The sequence below is a fragment of the Scyliorhinus canicula genome, chromosome 18 (assembly GCF_902713615.1).
Source record: "Scyliorhinus canicula chromosome 18, sScyCan1.1, whole genome shotgun sequence".
NCBI classification, from domain to species: domain Eukaryota; kingdom Metazoa; phylum Chordata; class Chondrichthyes; order Carcharhiniformes; family Scyliorhinidae; genus Scyliorhinus; species Scyliorhinus canicula.
The window spans coordinates 126,304,565-126,328,472 of record NC_052163.1 but is presented as its reverse complement, the minus strand read 5'-3'; the positions used below and the strand labels follow the sequence as shown (position 1 = coordinate 126,328,472).

General features: G+C 46.3%; 1 protein-coding gene across 1 annotated transcript in view; it reads right to left on the bottom strand.

The window, feature by feature from the left end:
• Positions 1–23,908, bottom strand: part of hcn2b (hyperpolarization activated cyclic nucleotide-gated potassium channel 2b) — a 129,547-nt gene that overhangs the window by 76,210 nt on the left and 29,429 nt on the right. The window contains exon 3 of the mRNA XM_038777812.1: positions 3,944–4,105. Coding sequence (XP_038633740.1) covers positions 3,944–4,105 — 162 coding nt within the window. The remainder of the gene's footprint in view (positions 1–3,943; positions 4,106–23,908) is intronic.

Below are 23,908 nucleotides of genomic sequence, written 5' to 3'. Positions count from 1 at the left end.
GTGGGACCTGCAAACGCCAGCAATGCTGGGTCCTCAGAGATCGGGGTGCCCTTTTTAAAGGGTGCCCCGATCTCAGATTAATAATACAGCCCTCCTCTCCCAACCTCGCCAGCAAAGATGCCCACCCCCTTGCTGACGAAGGCTGCCCCCCTTCTCGCCAGCAAAAAGCCCCCTCCCCATTGCCGTCATCAGGCCCCTCCCCCAAAATAGCAACACCCTACTATGAGGTTGTCAAAGGCCCCCACCTCCGTTAGGCCCTCCCCCCTTTCAGGCCCCGCTCCTTGGCAGTGCCAACCTGTCACCCTTCCAGGTTGGCACTGCCAGGGTGACAGAGGGCAGTGCCAGGACACTGTCCAGCCATGACCCCAACAACCAAGGGGCTTCAAAGGCCTCTGAGCTCCCTCCAGCATTGGCATCATGTCTATCCAGTGAATTCAACAGTGGCTGCGAGATGGTCCTCATTGAAGAATCCTTGCCTTTTAATGTCTGAATGGTGTCAGCTGCTACTAAAGTACCTCCAGTGATGGCCCACACTGTTCAGGCATTAGAGGTTGAAAAAGATACAGCTTAAAAATATTGCTGTCAGACAGACCACCTCCTCTTTCTAGGAAGCACTTCAGAGTAGAAAAATATTCACTATAAAAAAAATGCGGTCAGACAGCACCCCTCCTCAAAAGAGGAAGTACAGAGTTAATGGACAATGGCATGCTATAAAAACAAAGTTTTCCCTCCTTTGAGATAGCCTTCAGCTGTCCATCAAGAGACATGCAAAGGTCAATGGGGTGTGAAATTGAATCTAAACAACCAAGCACGAAAGAAGACAGACTGAAAACGTGAAACCACCGAGACTGTTGAAAATTCAAGGGGAGTGAAATGCTTCTCCAAGAAACAAGCTGCAGAATGTCTCTGTCCAGTGAGAGGATTTCAGGGCAGACAGGCTGCAGAATGGCTCTGTCCAGTGAGAGGATTTCAGGGCAGACAAGCTGCAGAATGGCTCTGTCCAGTGGGAGGATTTCAGGGCAGACAAGCTGCAGAATGGCTCTGTCCAGTGAGAGGATTTCAGGGCAGACAAGCTTTGCCCTGTTACGGGGTGTTAAACTTGAAAGAAAACAGAATTTAAAGCTTCACAGACTCGGAGCAATCCCCTTCCCAGGGGAGACCCCAAACTGCCATCTCCACCCCAGGCTGATCCTCCAACCCCCAGCTCTCTTCAAGGACCTCCCCACCGCATCTGGCCAGAAGCTGCTGTGCCCTTGAGCTCCCTGGAAGTTACATGGAGAGGCGTACTCACCTCTTTGCTCCCCCTTGGAGTCCATGGCACCCAGCCCCTGCTTTTAAGGACCAGTAGTGATTCGCGACAAGGTGACTTCCCACTGGTGGGGGTGGGGGAATATTAATTTAATCTAATGAGATTAAAATTAATGCAATTGAGCTGTGATCAGTTTCTTACACTTTCCGGGAGAGACCCTGGTCACGGCAGCTGGGGTGGGCCAGGAAAATCAGAAACTGTTTTGCACTCGGCTCAAATCCTGTTTCGGGATTCTCCTGCAACTTTCCCGGCATGGCGGGATTTGCGTCGGGTACAACCTGGCCTAGAAATAGCCCCCTGGGAATTTGATAATATTTGTACATCATTCCTTTAATTCATTATTTGCTCTAAAGGGCGGCACGGTAGCACAGTGGTTAGCACTGTTGTTTCACAGCGCCAAGGATCCGGGTTCAATTACCGCTTGAGTCACTGTCTGTGCGGAGTCTGCACGTTCTCCCCGTGTCTGCGTGGGTTTCCTCCGGGTGCTCCGGTTTCCTCTCGCAAGTCCCGAAAGACGTGCTTGTTAGGTGAATTCAACGTTCTGAATTCTCCCTCTGTGTACCCGAACAGGCGCCAGAATGTGGTTTTTCACAGTAACTTCATTGCAGTGTTAATGTAAGCCTACCTGTGATAATAAAGACTATTATTATTAATGAATGAAAAAATTACATGTCAAAACATTTTTCACGGTCAAGCAGTTAACTTTCACTCAGAATATTGTCTTGTATGTAGACATGTCTCTGTAGCTGTGATATGACCTTTGAAATGGACAAATCATTTTGTATTTAAAAAATTGTTTTACTAAATATGAATGAAACAATTTGTGTCTAATGTTACACTTTTAATTTTACTATTGAGTGCTTTTTTTTAATGCACATTTAGATCATCCCTCAATCGCATCAACATTTAAGCACTCCCAGGAAACTACTCCAACTTAGGTTTTCCTTTATCAGAGTGCAGTCTGTTTCATATTCCAATACAGAACAATTGCACCCTTGGAGGCAAAGATCAAATTGATTTTGCTAGATGAAATGGTGTGTACGGTCTTGGAATTTTGATCTGGATCATAGATCAACAATGGAAATGCTTCAGCTATGATTTTATATTATTTCACTTGGTGGAATTTGTTACAGATCACTGGGAGTCAGAGTTGCTATGGCAACATACACTTTTACATACATTTTGTGGTCTGGAGCTACGGATAGAGATAGCAACTTTCTTTTGCTCACATGACTGATCAGGAATCTTCCCCACTCTTAGGCATAGAATCCTTACAGTGCAGAAGGAGGCCATTCGACCCATCAAGTCTGTACTGACCCTCGCAAAGAGCACCCTATCCGAGGCCCACTCCCCCGCTCTATTCCTGTAACCCCACCTAACCTGCACAACCTAGGACATTAAAGGGCAATTTACAAAGAGCAAAGAAAAATACAGCACAGGAACAGGTCCTTCGGCCCTCCAAGCCTGTACCGGTCATGATACTGTTATGGGCCAGGGTTTAGAGAACCCCAAAGTGTATCATGGAGTTCACCTGACCCACAACTTTTAATAGATTGTGGTATGGGGAGCACACGGCCCACTCTGCAAGTGTGGGTAGGCAGAAATTGAAAAGTATTTTTTAAAGCAAAACAATGTTTATTCTTTGAACTCAAGTTAACCTTTTTTAAAACATACAGTGAACATCTTAGCAACCATTAATTCAAATACAACCCCCAAAGAATACAACACTAAGTAATCCTTTAAGCTTTCCTTTTAACATCCATAAGACTTAAAACACTCTCACCAGAAGCACATCAGGTTAAAGTCACTACTGTTATTAGTTTTAAGTCACCAGGATCGATTTACAGTCTTTAGATTACAGAGAGAGACTCTAACACACCTTCTTGCTGTGACTGCAGCTATCCAGCTCTGAAAACGAAACTAAAACACACCCTGCAGCAAACAGCCAAAAACAAAAGTAAAAAGCTGACAGACAGCTCAGCTCCACCCACACTCTAACATCACTGATAAACACCCATTTCTTAAAGGTACATTTCTTAAACACCCCTTTTTTAAAGGTACTCTCACATGACAATACTAACCCTGACCAAAACCCTAAAGAACAATACAGCAGAGGAACAGATCCTTAATTTAGCATGGTCAATCCACATAACCTGCACATCTTTGGACTGTGGGAGGAAACCGGAGCACCTGGAGGAGACCCACACTGACACGGGGAGAACGTGCAAACTCCCCGCAGACAAGGCCGGAATCGAACCCGGATCCCTGCTGCTGTGAGACAGCAGTGCTAACCACTGTGCCACTGTGCCGCCCTCATTGCTCTCCATCGGCGTGTGTTGGAAGGACCTGCAGGTGGATAATCAATCCATTCATTTTCTTAATAAGGCAACTACCTTGGCCATCAAGTCCTGGGGTGGAACTCAATTCCAGACCTTCGGGATCGGAGGCAGTGGGATTGCTACCCACTGCACCACAAGTCCCCCATAAATTCACATACACCAATGCAAATAAACCCTAACATGTTTTTTCATGTTGTAAATTGCATTATATGAAAGAAATAGAAGAAAACAAACTGTTTTGTGACACAAACGAAGAATAATACCATATATTATAGAATTCTATTTTGGTACTTACCGTCATATTATTTAAAGAAACCCAACAATCATTTGGAAATTCTTGAAGCAATGGCACAAGAAACTGTAGGCATCCATCCCAGTGACACAGGAGAAGCATCATTCCAATAAGGTTAAATATTCTCATCACTGCACTGGCAAGGTCATAGGTCATATGAAAGATCTTTTGACAAGAGAACAAAAATGTGGTTATAATTCCAACTTGGCCTTTGTGTTTCGAACCATTTATATCAACACAGATAATCAGAAAGCAGAATGCAAATGTGAAAAAATATGCAACTTGCATCAATCGGATAACTGACCTTAATATCTGGCGGTTATCAACAGTCCCACAATTGGATAAGTACTTAAATTAACGGCAGCTCTAAATGCCTTTATCCTTTGAAATAACAATTAGCATTTAATGAGCTTAAAATCAGATGTCCTTACGTTACACAAGATATGAAGCTTTACAAATGCTGTGCACAGTTACTTGAGCATATGAGCATCAATGGAGCATAAAGGCATTATTCAATATGTACGTAACACATTTCTAATTGCAACTTAAGTGCAATTATTTTATTCATAATTCAGCACTTACTCAAAATTGACATTAATCTATTATGCTTATTGCAATGGTGATTATAAGTTGCTGTAACGTTGTTTCTGGATGTCCCTTCTTCTTTTAAAGCAATTTAAAATAATCATGCCGCTTTGAGAATGGACAAGATTGCAATCAGATGTTCTCAGCCCATTGCTGTCTAACTATACATTTCAATATGAAATATAACCATATACTCTTTAACTTCATAAGATTCGTCAGGCCCATAGCATTGGCACCTGGTGTGGTCACAATTTCAGAATCGCAGCCCCAGATTTCACGGAGTTGGAGAGACCTCATGGAGGAGAGAAAATGGTGGCCTGGACCAAATTCCGGGATTGCTCACTACATTCTCGTGGCTTTTGATTTTTAGGAGGTCCTTTTAAGGGTGTGGGCTGGTCCAGGTCGTGAACCTGCACCCTGCACTCCATTGCGAGGTTAGGTAAGTCCTCGTCCTCCGTATGTTCCATGGCATCAGGTGAGCTTTTCAAATAGTCGTGGTTAACAGCACCTCAAGAGGTGAAAGGCAAGTTCAAAAGGTCCCCCTCATTTGGCCTCAAGCCAATGTATGCTCCTCACTTATCCCCTATGGACCCTTAGGCAGCATGGTTGCACAGCGGTTAGCACTGTTGCTTCACAGTGCCACAGTCCCGGGTTCGATTCCCGGCTTGGGTCGCTGTGTATATGGAGTCTGCACGTTCTCCCCGTGTCTGCGTGGGTTTCCTCCGGGTGCTCCATTTTCCTCCCACCAGTCCTGAATGACGTGCTGTTAGGTGAATTGGACATTCTGAATTCTCCTTCTGTGTACTCGAACAGGCGCCGGAGTTTGGCGACTAGGGGATTTTCACAGTAACTTCATTGTAGTGTTCATGTAAACCTACTTGTGACACTAACAAAGGTTACTATTATTATAGTTGCCGTGCTACAATATGGTACTTTAATGCCAGGAGTTTTCCTGACTCACATTTCCAGTCTTGAGGATGAAAATCCAGCCCACTTGATGATGTCTCAGGAACAGTTTGGAATGTTGCAAAGGCTGACGGGCGGAAAGGGAATGGAAACCTGCTCGTTTCCAATTAAGAAGCTTGTCGAGTGGCCTGTGCAGTTGGGAAGGTAATATTTAATTTTAAATTTTTATCCCAATGTACCTGAAGAGTTTTGTGCATGTCCAGCCGTCAGCCTTGTAGCAGAAGCATCGGAATATTTGAATTTGGAAAACTGAAGTTTGATATGACAACTAACTGCCAGATCTAGCATTGTGCCATTTCCTTGTTTACATCACCGCTTTCCTCCATGTTCCTACTCCTGAACCTCTAAGGAGCTGCCTGCTCTATTCGACAAGGCAGCGACAGGCTCCGAAATGGGCGCCATTTGCCTTTGTCACTGACACCAGACTGGCAGCTCCCACTTTCTGCAGGTGCTGAGCGTAGTTAAGATCAGGACCCAGAATCCTGACAGACGTTAGATTCCCCATCCTGTTTTGAAAATCTGACCCTTTATCTCTGGTTATATTTTGTAAAACTTAAATTCCTTCAGTACAAAATCGCTAACTCTATAAATTCCTTAATAAAAGCAAAATACTGCGGATACTAGAATCTGTAACAAGAACAGAAAATGCACTGGGTTTGATCCCGGCCCCGGGTCACTATCCGTGCGGAGTTTGCACATTCTCCCCGTGTCTGCGTGGGTCTCACCCCCACAACCCAAAGATGTGCAGGTTATGTGGATTGGCCACGCTAAATTCCCCTTTATTGGAAAAAAAGAAGTGGGTAATTTTTATTTGTAAACAAAAACAGAAAATGCTGGAAAGACTGCATTGTGGTTTAATTACTACCCATTTGTCCACATCACCTTTGAGTCTTCTGATCTAATTTCCACCAAACCTCTAAAGAACACAAGAAATAGGAATAGGAGCTCCCTCCCTAACAGCATTGTGGATGCACCTACACCACATAGAAAGCAGCAATTCAAGAAGCTGCTTTGCAAGTTCAATCAAGGATGGGTAGTAAATCCTGGCCTGGCCAGAAACATACACACCCCAAGAATAATTTTTAAAAATGTAACTGACTAGGAATAACCAGTTTAGGAATTAAATAAGTGATGTTGTATACCTTCCAGAAAACATGTTCTGAACAATCCTAGTCATCATCAGGAGCAATTTCACATGGTCATGCGCAATTTTATGGCCTTACATTGTATGGAATTCAGTGATTCACTTACAGATGTTAATCATTAATTGATATTTCATATATAGAATCAGGATCAAGTAGCAATTGGAAAAAATCATTACCTTGTTGTTTGCAAGCAGTAGGCCTAGAAAGGGCATCTCATTACAGTTTTGGGCTGGGCTGGCCAGGAGGAAGACAGTGTGGTGCGGGGTGCAGGCGATAGCCCACTCCCTGCCCCGCTAATATGATTTGGGGTCCACTTGGGGTCATTTCCCATTAAAGTTGTGCAAACGTCCATGGTGCTTGCTCTGCCCAGTTTTCCGACAAAATTGTAACTGGGGCCAGAGGACCAGTAGTTGCCCACTTAAAGGGCATTATCCTCAAAGTAAACAGGCTCCGACTGCATAGCAGAATGGCACAGCTGAAGCACCGGTGTAAAGGGGTTGGTTCAATCATTTTCGGACATCTCCCACCCTGTCACACCAAGGCAAGCCAGGTTAAAATCTAGCCCAGAACATTAAAGCTTCGCTTACCAGCTTTAGTCAGCAGTTTATTTTGTGATATTGTTGTTACATTTCTGTTTCTTCACAGAGAATCGTTAAAGCCTGGGTGGTTTTGCTGCAGGGAATAGTTGAGGCATAGATGTTTTAAGGAAAAATCAATAAGTATTTGAAGCAGGAAAAGTTAATCAGATTTAGAGACCAAGGTGACTGGGTATGGTTTGGAATTGTTATAGCAAAGGAATGGCACTGACTTGAATTTCTGAGCATTTTAATGTGAAATACCATTGGTCCTTTTTCGGTGGAATGTTCCAGCATTCCTCTGACCTGTTCTGAGCTTCTACCCGGAAAATACAAAGTTAATACCCACTTAAGGATTCAGAAATGCCTTGAAAGTCCTTCCCTATCCATTGAGAGAGTTTACCAAGAGGCATCTCTCTCCTAAATTGTTTAGCAAAGCCTGCCCATTTCCATCGCACTACCCAGTGATATAGTTCCTTCACCTCAACATTTTGCACTCTGTTAGAGAGATTCTTGGCTGCTCCAAGAAGAGGTTTTGGCACCTCTTCCTCCTTCTGAGATTTTCCAACAGCCCTAATTCCTGTTCCAAGGGATAATTCTCTTATCTTTGCTATTCCCCATGCTTCTTTCTAGCTTCTACCACTCTTCCCAAGCCTATTTGGCTTCTCATTCCACCTTCTCCGCCCTCCTCCATTCTCTCCCACTTCTTCTCCTCTCTCAGTCCCAAGTGCCATATCCTGTTCCCCTCCCTATCACCCCTTGCCTTCTGCACCCTTCTAAACTTCTCCCTCTTGTTACCTCTTCATCCTCCATCTATTCACTCACTGACTCCTCTCCCCTCTGCTCCCTTGTTCTAAGTCTCGTCTTGCTTGGTCTCAAATCCTCATATACAAGATCAACTCATGATTTAAAATACATCAACATGGCACAAATCCTTTTGTACTTTAACCCTTATTTCAAAATGCCAGCAGCGCATACAAATTCATAGGGAACAAGTTACAATTTTTGAAAGGTGACGGTTAGCAAGCACGCAATAAGATTCACATCCAGAAACCTAGGAGCTGCAGTATCTGTTGGGGTGCAATTTGTTTGGGAAAGCAGAGATCCAGCAGATCTTGCTGACCTTTCTTGCATGGCTGGTGTTGCCTATTCACATTGAGCTCCATCCTCCACAATACCCAGACAACTGACAGGAACTTCCCCAATACTTCTCCAGTTCTTCAAAGGGTTATTTCCCAGTTTGTCCACAAGCTTAGGACATTCAAGGTGAATGATTGCAATCCAATGAAACTTTCGAAATATTGCATGTCATGATTTAGCAAAGTTGAAGTTGACATGATGGTACATGAAGTGCGACAATGGATAATTGTCCTATTCTGCAAATAAAGTGTGTTCTCCCCATAGAACTCATCCAAATGCCTGCCAGAAGATAGCTGATAAGGTGAAGGCTGTTTGCAACACCCATTAGATCAGAGTATAAATGGGAACAGAAGCCAGTGGGCCTCAGAAATGCTGCCAAATTTCCCATACTAACTAGCTTTTTAATGTATCAATGACACAAAGGGTGAGATTCAGCAACACTCTTGCGCCCAGCGTCGGCCCTAGGGTTGCTGGCACCCCGGGCAAGCTGAACTTCGGCGCCCTTGGGGGGGGGGGGCCTGGTGGGGGGGCCTGGGGGGGGCAGGGCCTGGGGGGGGCCTGGGGGGGGCCAGGGCGGGCGGACCCGCGGGGGGGGCGGACCCGCGGGGGGGGCGGACCCGAGGGGGGGCGGACCCGAGGGGAGGGCGGACCGAGGGGGCGGACCGGGGGGGGCCGCCCTGGGGGAGGGCGGCCACCGCGCATGCGCTGGTTGGCACTGGCCCAACTGCGCATGCGCGGGACCCGAGTCTGGCGCCCCCTAGCACATGGCGCCCCGGGCGACTGCCCTAGTTGCCGGTGCCTTGAGCCGGCCCTGCTTGCGCCCGGCGTGGATCCGGATGCAACGGGTGAATCTGGCAAGAGCCCCAAATCGGGCTTCAGGCTGGGCGCCGGGCCGATCACGAATCACCAAACTCGCCCTGCACGAAAATGGTGTGCCCAAACCCTGTTACCGTTAGAATCCAATTAAAAGTTGAAAGAATATACGATTAAGACCCTTTGAATGTCTGAGGAGTAGATTGTTGAAGTTTACGGACATTTGACATTGTGTAGTTTATGATAGAATCCTGGAGTTGACTTTGTTCAGGTCTGCACTTTGTTGAAGATCCCCTTTTAGCTTCCAGAGAAAGAGTGCGCGAGGTCTTTCCTCTTCCTTTCCAGCAATGCTTTAGATGAGTCATTTTTCTTTCCCCTCCTGCTGGTTTAGCTCACAGGGCTAAATCGCTGGCTTTTAAAGTAGACCAAGCTGGCCAGCAGCACGGTTCGATTCCCGTACCAGCCTCCCCGGACAGGCGCTGGAATGTGGTGACTAGGGCTTTTCACAGTAACTTCATTGAAGCCTACTCGTGACAATAAGCGATTTTCATTTCATTTCCTTCCTCTGCTTGGCAGAACCCTTTTTAAAACTCCTCACTGTACATTCCCGGAAAGGAAGTCAATCAGCATGTCTTGTATTCATTGTCGTCGACCAAGTATTCCCATTTTTTGTTCTTGGCTTCTCCAAAACCTTTCACATATTTCAGAGATTGGGGGTTTACTTCATCCTCCAGAGGGCTTTAGAATGTCTGGTGAGTTTCTGATCAAAGTCAAATACTTTAAATCTTTAATATCTTTCTTCCAGGAGTATCCCTGTTTGTTGTGGACATCAACACCCCAGGGTGTAAAATTCTATGCAGCAGGTCTGCAGTGCAATTCATTTCGGCTTTCTGGAGAAGTGGTCAACTTTACAGTATCAACCGTCAGGTGACTCGTGGCAGCCATCTTTTGAACAGTGTCTGTTCTTGTATTTTGTTTTAACCTGGGTCTTCTTTAAACTGTTCATTATGTCTATGGTGAGCTGCTGAATCTTTAGGTAATGTTAATTTAGTCACAGTTTCCTACAGTCCTGACACCTTCTATCTCCAAATTCACTCACTTGTCATTTACATGAATGCAAACTTAAGGAGCTCCCTTTATAAGAAGGGAATCTGAAGCCAAAGTCCATCTGACATATTGCATGCAAGAATGATTTAATGCAGTAGCTTGCGGCCAGCATTATTAAAAATCTTTCTCCTTTGTGATTTTGTAGGCCTGGATAAACATCTAGCCAGTGACCCAGATTAAGCCAACACCTCATGATGTAAAATTAACAATGTAGCTGCAAAGGATATCTTCCTGACAGGTAGTAACGTTAGTATTCTTTAATGTTGAGACAGGAAAACAGGAATTGAATGAACTCATTGGGCGGGATTCTCCCATCGGGCGGCTAAGTGCCGACGCCGGCGTAAAATCGGGAATGGTTTGCTCCGGCATCGGCGCCCGTTCCGAGACCCGATTCTCCGGGCCACAGTGGGGTAGCTATAGATCCTGATCTGGAGAACTGTTCAATTAATATGTATTTATTACAAACAAACAGTATTTGCAGATAAATGGAGTGGATTTTGGGAGGTAACAGGCCAGTTAAAACACTGTGAAATAAATTTGCAGGAATTAGATTGGTTAGCGATGCAGCAGCAGTGATTTGCTGCTTTGCGATGATACTTTTTTTGGCCAGTTTGGTGACAGTCAGATATTTGAGAAAATCAACAGGTCAATTGAATAGATAACAGCTATTTAATCTATAGCCAGACATATGTCACATCTTTGACATATATGTGACATTATATCGATATTACAATTTAGCAAATGGTAATGTCAATGCTACCTTGTCTCAGGATATGATTTCAGCAAATGTTGAACAAATGCGGTACAACATAATAATCACCTTTATACATTCGATGCAATCATGGTTGCCAAGAAGGATGGGGTCGTCACAGTGATGCTTGTATCATTGCACATTATAAACATAAGTAATGGACATCATGACCAACTTAATGCTGTTTGATGGAGCCACTCATTGTATTTGTCTCTATAATGCCATAGTAAAAACTGGCTGCTGAACAGGGTGCATGCCGAGGTCACAGAGCACGATATCTGCTGAAGACTGTTGAACAAAAGTAAAAGGTGACCTATAATATTTCCAGGTACCTGGAGTACAGCAGTAGGGACAGGAAGAAGCAGAACTGTTCCATCTGGAGCTGCTACTCCAGGATGTGTTGCAAAGGAAGGTCAGGTTCAACTTGACGGGATTTGAGGGTCTAGAAGTCAATGCAGCCTTTCACTTTGCAGCTTTGACTAAGAGTCATCGGACTCGAAACGTTAGCTCTTTTTGAGTCATCGGACTCGAAACGTTAGCTCTTTTCTCTCCCTACAGATGCTGCCAGAATTGCTGAGATTTTCCAGCATTTTCCCTTTCGTCGCAGCCTTTCATATCATAGGTCACGGGGGAAAATATGCAAGAAGCGTCTGGACATTCATATTCTTACAATAGGGAATACACAGGAGCACGGCAACACATGTGTAGATCACAATATGCACGAAAACGACCAGATAGCTGCCTGTGTTTGGGGGATAACATATATGACCTCTTGTGCTGTTGTCCCCTTTCAATAGGGTTACTCCTGGTAGACAAGACCTTGACGCATGAATGGTAAAGGTGCCCCTGTCATGGAGCTTGTCTGCAGAAGGGTAAAACCAGCTGTTTCTGAGATTACCTTCCTAATGAAGCAGAAGCAGTGAAGCCAGCTTCCTCGGGCGAGTCGAGGTAAGAATTTGCAAATGGCTGGGTGTAGGTCTGCCTCGCTGTCATGGCAACTCAGGTCTTCTTCCTCCTCCAAAACCAGCGGGTGGGAATGCCCATGCATGCGAATTCCCACCTTCAGAATGGTGGTTATGCCCCCTTAAACTGTAGATACCTATTCCAGCCATAGACAGTGAATAGAGAGTTAGCAAACTCCAACTGGTGAAATAACTAGATTACAATCCAGACCAGGACGAAATAATGCGCAAGTACTGAATAAATTGAAAATAGATGTGAAATTCTACAGCGAATATTGGCTGGTTTATCTAAAATGGCTGAACTGCCTTTGATTCAGCACAAGACCAAGTAGCAACAGCTACCTTGACAGAGTGAGTTTTGGGTTAGGCCACTGCTGCTAACTTGTGTTCGGGCTGCGGAACAATGCTTTGGGTGAGCGTAGGCCCAGATGATCTGCCCCTTCCTTGGCCAATCCCATGACAGGCCCTGATATTCTCATTAATCTCCAAAATGCCTATATTAGCACAAAATGAAATGACAAAATGTGCTCACATGAAATTGGTAGCTTATGAAATTCCTTTAATGCAGGTATTAATTCAGCTATTTTAGATTAGGTGAAATCCCTCTATTGGAACAGTCAAGAAAATTAATGTTTGTTCATTAATATTAACAGAGTGCAACTTGAAGGCCGTGAGAAACACTGGCTATGACTTTTAGAGTCAGTACGCTGACAGTGTCTGAGGAATAAGCCCACAGATACCCCACAATAAAACTCTACTCTGTACTGTCCTCACATCTTTATGTGATGTAGGAATTTTCCCTATGAATATCTGACAGCGTTCCTTTTAAGACCAAGTCATTCACCATCCCCATCATGGGAACTTCAGGTGTACCTTTGCACCTTTGCAGCCTTGTTCCTTGAGGTTTCCATTTTATGGATCTTCGCTCCAGCCCCTGTTTGTGAAGCTTCTTTCGTTGCTAGCTCCATAAATATGGCCACTTCCACAGCAACTTTCAGAGTGAAATCACATACAGTAAGCAGCTTCCTCTGGCTCATGCAAATACTCTGCTGGCGTCACTATATATACTACCTCAAAAGGTTCACCGGCAGTGCTGTTGTTTAAGAGAAAACTATTTTGTTTTAGCCGCAATGAGAAAGAATCAGAGGTGGCACATGTCGAGTTCATATAACACGGTGCAAGGGATTTATTAACAAGCTGCTGTTCATACAGAGTACAATGGTGAACTCCACAGAAGCCTGCGGAATGCTCCGATGATGTCATTGCGTAACAGGTGACATTCCACCAGCCAATGGTGTTACTCTGATGCATAACACCTCTCCCTCTTTACTCCTTTAGTATCCCCTGCATTTTTACTTAATCAAACACTTTAACACAGATCCAACACATTATGCCATAACTGACATTGTTATGTTACAGACACATATGTAAATTAGTATGACAGTCTCTTAAGTGGACGTCTGTCTCGTTTTGACAGAACACAAAGTTCAGCATCCTGGCTCTTAGGGGTACTTGGAGTATCTTCCTGTACACTGGCCAGTCTTACATCTGGCAAAACAGGAGCTGTCTCTGGTCGTGTGGATTATTCTGTCACAACAAATTCCATGTTTTTAGCAGTTGTAGACCTCAAGCCAGGCATGTCACTGTCCGTACTCTCTGTGGTGAAAACATCTGGTACAGATTCTGTACTTTCACTATGTACAGACCATAATTGGTCAGCATGCCGATGTCAAATTCGTTCACCGTCAGATTGTACGGTATATGAAGTTGAACCAGTTTTGGCTAATGCAATTGCTGCAATCCATTTTTCACCTGAGGTGTAATTCCGCGCAAGAGCAGATTCCCCACGGTCAAAATCTCTGCTTTTGGAATGTTGTTCCCTGCTGGTCACTTTTGTCTGATGTTGTTGCCTGGTGATCTCTGAAGTTGAAGGGGGAGTCAAAAGGTCAAACTGTGTGCAGAGTTTCCTTTTGAACATCAGTACAGCTGGTGAGCTTTGTGTTGTTGAATGCGCATCATGTTTTGTATGTCATTAGAAAGCTATTGATATATTTGGTTAGAGAGCCTTTATCCCTCAAAACTTTCACTGCGTGCTTCAGCGATTGTATGGACGTTCACCTAAGCCGTTGGTAGCTGGATGGGAGGGAGCTGATTTGATATGGTGAATGCCGCACCCCTTCAGGTAGTCCTTGAGTTGTTCAGGTCGCCCAAATCTTACAAATATCTTGTCAAGCCTTTATATGGTCTGTTCCATAGTTGTCTTTTCATGATGACAACCTCCGGACACTTTGAATACGCATCAACCATGAGCCTTTAACTGGTCCCGCATAATTGACATGGAATTTTTGCCATGGTCTGGGAGGCCATTCCCATGGATGCAAAGGTTATAGTGTTGGTACATTTCTCAACGCAGGGCAGGATTGGAATAACCCCACCTTCTCCTCCATCTGGGTATCCAGTCAAGGCCACCAGAAGTAGCTTCTCGCCAACTCCTTCATTCTAACTACACCGGGATGGCCCTCGTGCAGCTGTTCCAGGATTCTACTTCCCAGACACAGTGGAATTATTGCTTTAATTCTACCCAACAATACTCCATTTTGTACTGACAACTCAAGATTCCTGGTAAATAGGGTTTAAGGTCTGGATTCTTTCTGTGCTCTTGTGTTTGACTGCCTTTTTGAATCATGTCCACCTCCTTCCCCATTACCGGGTCTGTTTGGGTAAATTTATGCACCTGAGCAGATGTTACTGGAACAGTTTCCACGCGAGACAGACAGAATATGCCATTGAAGTGTTCATCAGATTTGTTGGTCTTGCTGATCTTGCAGCGGCCGTCTGGACAAAGCTCCCGTGTTTGCACGCTGTTCAAACCTATGATACAGTATTCAAAGGGATAATTGTGTGCTGACAGGATTAATGCCCAATGTTGTAATCGACTAGCAGCGAGCGAAGGGATTCCCTTATGCAGCCCAAAAATTATTACGGGACAATGGTCAATCAATAGAGTAAATTGATGGCCAAATAAATAATGGTGAAACCTTTCAATATCAAAAATACTGCTGAGAGTTGCTTTCTCAAGTTGGGCATAGTTGGAGTCAGCGCTAGTCAACGTCCAGGAAGCAAATGCTATAGTCGCTCTTCGCCTGAAGGAATCATGGGCGAAATTCACCGAAGTCCATTGTGACGCCCTTGACCGGCGGGCAGAAACGGCGCTGGTGACTCAGGCGTCGGGGCCCGCTTATCAGCCCGAAATCTCCTGTCCCGAAAGGGCCAGCAGCGGAGTGACGCTGTACGCGCCAGTTTCACCCGCTGCGGAAGTGGCGCGTCGGTTGACGTCGGGCGACATCATCAACGACGCCCGGCGAAACATGGTATAAATAGCACCCCCCACCCCCCCCCACACCCCCAACCCAACCACCCCCCCCCAAACCCAACCACCCCACCCCTACCCCCCGGCACTCGAAGTAAGTGATTTATCTCTCTCTCTTCCCCACACCCCCACCCCCAACAACATGATATAAATAGCGCCCCCGCCCACCCCCCCACCCCCCCAACCCAACCACCCCCCCAACCCAACCACCCCCCAACCCAATCATCTCTTTCTCTTCCCAACACCCCCCACCCCAACAACCCCCCCCACCACCCCCCACCCCACTTCCCCCACCCCCCCACCCCCCGCACCCACACCCCCAACCCCCCGGCACTCGGAGTAAGTGATTTATCTCTCTCTCTTCCCAACACCCCCCCCACCCCCAACAACCCCCCCACCCCCAACAACCCCCCCCATCCCACCCCCACACCCCCCCAGCCCCCCCACCCCCCCAACCCCCCGACACTCGAAGTAAGTGATTTATCTCTCTCTCTTCCCAACACCCCCCCACCCCCAACAACTCCCCCACCCCCAACAACCCCCCCCCCCACCCCACCCGCACACCCCCCCCAGTCCCCCCCCCCCCCAACCCCCCGGCACTCGAAGTAAGTGATTTATATCTCTCTCTTCCCAACACCCCCCCACCCCCAACAACCCCCCCACCCCAACCCCCACCCCCCACCCCACCCCCACCAGGCCCCCCACCCCCCGGCACTCGAAGTAAGTGATTTCACTCTCTCTCTTCATAAACCCTCCCCCCAACCCACTGGCACTCAAAGTAAAAACTTTCTCTCTCTCCCTTCACACCCCCCCCCCCCCCCCCCCCGCGCACTCGAAGTAGGTAATTTATCCTTCTCCCCGGCCTGTCACCCACCTCCAAGCTGAATGGCGTCAACCAGCATCAATGGTTGACGCCGTTATAAACCAACTTTGATTTTCGCCGACGTGGGCCCATCCGGGCCGGAGAATAATTAGGCCTCAATAAACAATGGCATCCCGCCGGCGCCAGCCGTTCTCCGAGGCGGGCGGCGGGATTTGAAGAACGCCGTTTTATGGCGGGTGGGAGAATTTTGAACATGGCGGGAGCGGGATTATCGGCGCCGCCGGGCGATTCTCCGACCCTGCGTGGGGTTGGAGAATTTCGCCCCAGATGTGAGACAACTGCTCCAATCCCATAGGGTGATTAGTCACAAGCTGCATCTTCAGTTTTTGGTTATATGGACCAATAAAGGGCGGCACAGTTGCGCAGTAGTTATCACTGCTGCCTTATGGCAGCGAGGACCCGGGTTCGATCCCATCCCCGGGTCACTGTCCGAGTAGAGTTTGTAGATTCTCCCCGTGTCAGCGTGGGTTTCGCCCCCACAATCCAAAGATGCGCAAGGTAGGTGGATTGGCCAAGCCCCTTAATTGGAAATATTGAAGAAAATAATGGGCCAGTAACTCCGATCCCTGTTATACTTGTTTAACATTTTGGTAAGCAGCCTCACAATCTTTCGTAAGGGCCAAGCTTCCTTGTTACAAAGCAACGTGTGTAAAATGTTGCGAAATGCGGTATGAATTTTCCACAGTAATTCAATATTACTAGAAACGACCTTAACTGAGTCACATTCTGCGGCCATGGAGCTCCAGGGATCTCCGACATCTTCTTAGGTTCTTTGTGAAGACCGTCTTGGTCGATGATGTATCCAAGGTAATGAATGCAGGATTTAAAAAATTCACACTTGTCTTTCTTGACCCTGAGATTATGTAGTTGCAGCCTTGCAAGAGGAGCTTGCAGGTTCTTTATCTGCTCTACATCGTTTGAACCTGTAATCAAAATGTGGGTAGCATTGCACACCCAACAGCCCACTCAAAATCTGATCCATAGATGGTTGAGAGCCGGTGCTTATGTTTCCCCAAGCGGAAGCCTCTGATACCGAAACAGGCCCTATGTCTTACTGTGGTCAGGAACGGTGGGGACTCAATAGCTACGTTCATTTGCAGATAGGCTTGGGAGGGATCAATTTTACTAAATTGTTGGCCACCTAACAAGCCGGCAACAAAATCTTCGATAAGTGGTGGAGGCTATTGAACAGCACCTAATACAAGACTGATAGTCGTGTTTAAATCCCCGCATGTTTGTACTGAACCATCCTTCTTTAATACTGGGACTATTGGCGTTGCCCAATCACTGGTGGGAACAGACTCAATGACTCCTGTCTTCATAACCTCTCGAGTTCTTCTTCTACTTTAGGGGAAAAAGCAGAGGGTACGATACGTGCTTTCAAACACTTCAGCTGTCTGCCTTTATCTGGAGTTCCACTTCAACTCCAGTCATGGATTTAAGTGGCTCCTTGAATACCTTTGCATACTTTCTCAGAGATGGTTGAAGATTGTTTGTCGGACAAGTTGGTTCACGATGGCTCAGTTTAACTTAATCTTCCTTTTTTTTGTTATAAATTTAGATTAGCCAATTATTTTTTCCAATTAAGGGGCAATTTAGCGTGGCCAATCCACCTACTCTGCACATTTTTGGGTTGTGGGGGCGAAACCCACGCAGACACAGGGAGAATGTGCAAACTCCACACGAACAGTGACCCAGAGCCGGGATCGAACCTGGGACCTCAGCGCCGTGAGGCGGTTGTACTAACCACTAGGCCACCGTGCTGCCCTAACTTAATCTTTCTTAACCAAGATCTCCCAAACAATTCTGGAAGGTTTCCTTGAACAATGTGAAGAGGCGACTCCACGTTCTGCTCGTTAACTTCCACAGTCACCTTGATGAAGCCCCTTCAGTGGCACAACCTCCTCGGTTTATCTCCTCAGGCCCACATCAGATGGATGTTGTGACAGATATTTCAATTCCTGACAGTATATCAATTTACATGTAAGTGATACTGCAGTGCCCGTATCCACTTCCATCTTAATAGTGTTCCCATTTAATTTTGGATAGACCTAAAATTGTTGCAGTTCTCCTTACTTGGTCTCCTTACTTGAGAAAGGACATACTGGCACTGGAGGGTGTGCAGAGGAGATTCACTAGGTTAGTCCCAGAGCTGAAGGGGTTGGATTATGAGGAGAGGTTGAGTAGACTGGGACTGTACTCGTTGGAATTCAGAAGGATGAGGCGGGATCTTATAGAAGCATTTAAAATTATGAAGGGAATAGGCAGGTTGTTTCCACTGGCGGGTGAAAGCAGAACTAGGGGACTTAGCCTCAAAATAAGGGGAAGTAGATTTAGGACTGAGTTTAGGAGGAACTTCTTCACCCAAAGGTTTGTGAACCTATGGAATTCCTTGCCCAGTGAAGCAGTGGAGGCTCCTTCATTAAATGTTTTTAAGGTAAAGATAGATCGTTTTTTGAAGAATAAAGGGATTAAGGGTTATGGTGATCGGGCCTGAAAGTGGAGCTGAGTCCACAAAAGATCAGCCATGATCTCATTGAATGGCGGAGCAGGCTCGAGGGGCCAGATGGCCTACTCCGGCTCCTAGTTCTTATGTTCTTATGGAAATTCCTTAAACTGACTTGTCACATCCAAAGTCTGGCTAGATTGGCAGTAATTTTGTAGCTTTCACAGTAATGCAACAAATTGTGAATGTTTTCTCCTTCCTTGTGTGCACAGTGGTGAAAGCGGAATCATTCAGTTATTAATAGTGGACAGGCAGAGAAATGTTCTTGCAAGATAGTCATTAACTCATCATATGACCTGTCTCCAGGTTTAGCTGAGTGTAATAAACTCTTAGCAACATGAATGTTTTCCTCCCAGCTGAGCTGAGAAAGGTCGCGGTGTACAGGTCTACTGGTGTCTCGGAAACCTTCCTCATAAGAATTCCATGTCACATCCTCCTCCTGTTAGAAGAGGTTGATTTTAGCGACGAGGAGAGTTTGAATAAACTCGGATTGTTTTCTTTGGAAAGGCAGAGGCTGAAGGGAGACCTGATTAAAGTCTACAAAATTATGGGGGGTATGGACAGGGTGAATAGTCAGAAGCCTTTTCCCGGAGTGGAAGGCTCAATTAGAAGGGGGCACAGGTTCAAAGTGGGAGGGGGAAAGTTCTGGGGAGATGTGTAAGGGAGGTTTTTCATGCAGAGGGTGGTGGGGGCCTGGAATGCGTTGCCAGTGGAGGTGGTGGAGGCAAACACAATAGTAAGGTTTAAGATGTATCTTGACAGACACATGAACGGGCGGGGAATGGAGGGATACAGATCATTTGTACAATATGTAGTAGGTCTAAATAAGGAATCCGGATCGGCGCAGGCTTGGTGGGCCGTAGGGCCTGTTCCTGTGCTGTAATGTTCTCTGTTCTTTGTTCATCAAAGGCGTCCATGGTGCCTTTACTTCCCGCTACTTTTGGATTCTAGCTACTCAGCCATCAGCCAGTCTTCCCTGCCGTTTATTTTCTCTATTTAAAGCAGACAAGCTAACAGCGCACAAGCAGAGCGGCTGTTTCTCGTTACCAGTTTCTCTTCTGTTATATTCTTTGTTGTAGCCGCAAAGAGAGATAATCAGAGGTGGCACACGTCGAGTTTGTATAACATGGTGCGAGGGGTTTATTCACAAGTTGCTGCTCAAACAGGGAATAATGGTGAACTCTACAAAAGCCCGAGAAATGCTCCGATGTCGTTATTCAGTAACACGCGACATTACACCAGCCAATGGTGTTTACTCTGAACATAAGAGTCTGATTTGTTAACTCCACCTGATATCTCAACAAACACATATTGCTAGGATGGAGAAAATCTCTTAAAAATGAGTATTCAACCAGGGAGAGAGGGTGCTAGCTAGGAATTACACAACCAATGAGAAATGGGTACCAGCCATGATGCTAGCAAAGTCAGGTTCAATATCGTACGCCGTGCAGACGGACAATGAAAGAGTTTGGCGACGTCATGCTGATTAGTTACTTGCTACACAAAGTGAAACTGTAGAAACTTCTCAATACGTTGTACCTTTAGAAGATCTGAAGAACGATACATTGGAATGGACCACAGACAGTGATACGTTCAGATCCCAGACCGGAGTTTCCGGTTCCCGAGCCGCATGTTTCCTGGCAGCGCTATTCGCTGGCGGAAGGATACTGTCTTCCCATGGCTTGTCAGTGGGATTTCCCATTGCAACCATCTGACGCCACTGGGAAACCTGGCGGCAGGGCGTGAGTTGCCGGCAGGAAAATTGAATCGCAAAGACCGGAGAATCCCGGCCTCTGTTTCTGAGGACATTTCAATGCCTACTGTGACAGAAACAGAAATAACTACACAAGAAATAACTACAGAAAGGCATGAGGACACTGCTGAGGTTTCAAGTAGCGGAGTTCAAGAATGCTGAATTCTACCAAAAAGGAATAGATGTCCACCACTGTCGTGAGAATGTCACTTTAAGAAATGTTTGCCTGCTCAAGTTACTGCAGTGGTGTCAGAGTGTGGGTGGAGCCAGAGCTCTGGCTCTGCTTTTTAGTTTCGCTTTGTGGAAAAGCTTGGGTGATTCTGTGTTTTTTTGGTTTCGTTTTAGTGTTCGAGCTGCAGCTAGCCAAAGAAGGTGTAATGTTGTTCTCTCTGCCATGTAAAGACTATCTCTTGATAATTTGGCGAATTCAGTGTTAACTGTTCTCAGTAGTGAATTTAAACCTGATGTGCTTCTGTGAAAAGGTTTTTTTTATGTCTTATGGATGTTAAAAGGAATGCTTAAGGATTAGTTAGTGTTGTATTCTTTGGGGGTTGTATTTGAATTGATGGTTGCTAAGATGTTCACTGGATGTTTTAAAAAGATTAACTTGAGTTCATAGAATAAACATTGTTTTGCTTTAAAAAATACTTTTTGATTTCTGCTGTACCACACCTGTAGAATGGGCCGTGTGTTCCCCATACCACAATCTAGTAAAAGTTGTGGGTCACGTGAACTCCATGATACACTTTGGGGTTCTCTAAACCTTGGCCTATAACAACCACAGAGACAGTCTTACTGAATTGTATATATGTATAGAAATAACATATCAAGGGATCTGTTGTATAAATGTTAATCGTTATCATTGCAATAGTGAAGTAAAGAGTGAGAGGTGATATGTTTCTGGGAATAATTTCTTCCTTGTTCTGCATCACGCAATGTATTGTGACGTCAGCCGTGTGTTTGCATGGACTTTGAGAAGATCACAATCTTTAATTGCATTGAGCAACACCCTTACTAAATCTCTCACCATGGCTGGGATTCTCCCCTGCCCGGCGGGGCGGGGGGTCCTGGTGGGATGGAGTGGCGTGAACCACTCCGGCATCGGGTCGCCCCAAAGGTGCGGACTTCTCCGCACCTATAGGGGCCAAGCCCTAACCTTGAGGGGCTAGGCCCGCCGACCGGCAGGAAAGGCCTTTGGCACCATGCCAAAGGGACATCGGCAGCCGGCGGAAGTCCGCACATGCGCCGGAGCGTCAGTGGCTGCTGACGTCAACCGACGCATGCGCTGGGGAGGGGTCACTTCCGCGTCTGCCATCATGAAGACTATGGCAAACACGGAAGGAAAAGTGTGCCCCCACGGCACAGGCCCGCCCGCCGATTGGTGGGCCCCGATCGCGGCTAGGCCACCGTGGGGGCACCCCCCGGGGCCAGATCACCCCGCGCCCCCCCCCCCCCCCAGGACCCCGGAGCCTGCCCGCGCTGCCTGGTCCCGCTGGTAAGGTAGGTGGTTTGATTCCCGCCGGCGGGACAGGCATGACAGAAGCGGGACTTCGGCCCATCGCGGGCAGGAGAATCGCCGAGGGGGTGGGCGGGGGGGGGGGGTCCCGTCGACTGGCGCGGTGCGATTCCCACCCCCGCCGAATCTCTGGTGCCGGAGATGGCGGGGGCGGGATTCACGCCGGCCCCCAGCGATTCTCCGACCCGGCGGGGGGCCGGAGAATCCAGCCCCATGTTTTACAAGAATCTAGAGGGTGGGAACCTCCATAACGTTTCTCTTTGCGGCAACAAAGAAATATAAAACAATAAAAACTGAAAGTCACAGAACACCTGATCAATGTTCTTTTTTATCAAGTAAAACATTGCATTTTATTTAATGCACGTTATTTGAGGCTTTTGTTTCACAGTTGAAGTGAGCCTTTATCAGCGCTTTTCTGTTTGCTGTGATTAGGAAGCCAAGAAAACATTAGTTTCTGAGACACTTAGGTGTCAATTGTTTGTTTAAGCTTCTCTTAAAAGTAATTTGCTGTCAGACATTGTGGCTCTGACCTGTTGTTTACATAGGGCGATAATATGCTAGATCATGTTGCACGTCACTAACCAAAGAAAGATTCTGATGATAACCTCTGATGGTGGGGAAACCAAGCGGTAGTTATTCACTCTGTTTATTTTTGAATTCAATGCTCCCTCAGCCTGAAAGTGACTTCTTCTGTCTTGCACAGGTCTAACCGGTCGCCAAGCAGCGTGCAGTTCATGTATTGGGACAAGAGCTAAGGATTTAAGAACATAAGAACATAAGAACTAGGAGCAGGAGTAGGCCATCTGGCCCCTCGAGCCTGCTCTGCCATTCAATTAGATCATGGCTGATCTTTTGTGGACTCAGCTCCACTTTCCGGCCCGAACACCATAACCCTTAATCCCTTTATTCTTCAAAAAACTATCTATCTTTACCTTAAAAACATGTAATGAAGGAGCCTCAACTGCTTCACTGGGCAAGGAATTCCATAGATTCACAACTCTTTGGGTGAAGAAGTTCCTCCTAAACTCAGTCCTAAATCTACTTCCCCTTATTTTGAGGCTATGCCCCCTACTTCTGCTGTCACCCGCCAGTGGAAACAACCTGCCCGCATCTATCCTATCTATTCCCTTCATAATTTTAAATGTTTCTACAAGATCCCCCCTCATCCTTCTAAATTCCAACGAGTACAGTCCCAGTCTACTCAACCTCTCCTCATAATCCAACCCCTTCAGCTCTGGGATTAACCTAGTGAATCTCCTCTGCACACCCTCCAGCGCCAGTACGTCCTTTCTCAAGTAAGGAGACCAAAACTGAACACAATACTCCAGGTGTGGCCGCACTAACACCTTATACAATTGCAACATAACCTCCCTAGTCTTAAACTCCATCCCTCTAGCAATGAAGGACAAAATTCCATTTGCCTTCTTAATCACCTGTTGCACCAGTTTAGCTCCATCTTGCTCACGAGAATCTCTTGGAGCCCCCCACCCCAAATTTCCACAAGCTGTCCAGGATATTCCCTCAATAATTCAGGAAGGGGTCCAGCAGAAGGCCCGGACATCGTTTGGATCTGGATATACCATACCATAAGGGGCTGGTTTAGCACAGGGCTAAAGCGCTGGCTTTTAAAGCAGACCAAGGCAGGCCAGCAGCACGGTTCAATTCCTGTACCAGCCTCCCCAAACAGGTGCCGGAATGTGGCGACTAGGGGCTTTCACAGTAACTTCATTTGAAGCCTACTCGTGACAATAAGCGATTTTGATTTCATTTCATTTCATCAGTCACATGAGAGGAGGTCAAACTCCACCAAATAAATCTTTGGCTGATATTGCTGGATCCTCTTGCTATTTGACTTGATGAATATGTACGATTAATGCAACAACAGCTTACACATTT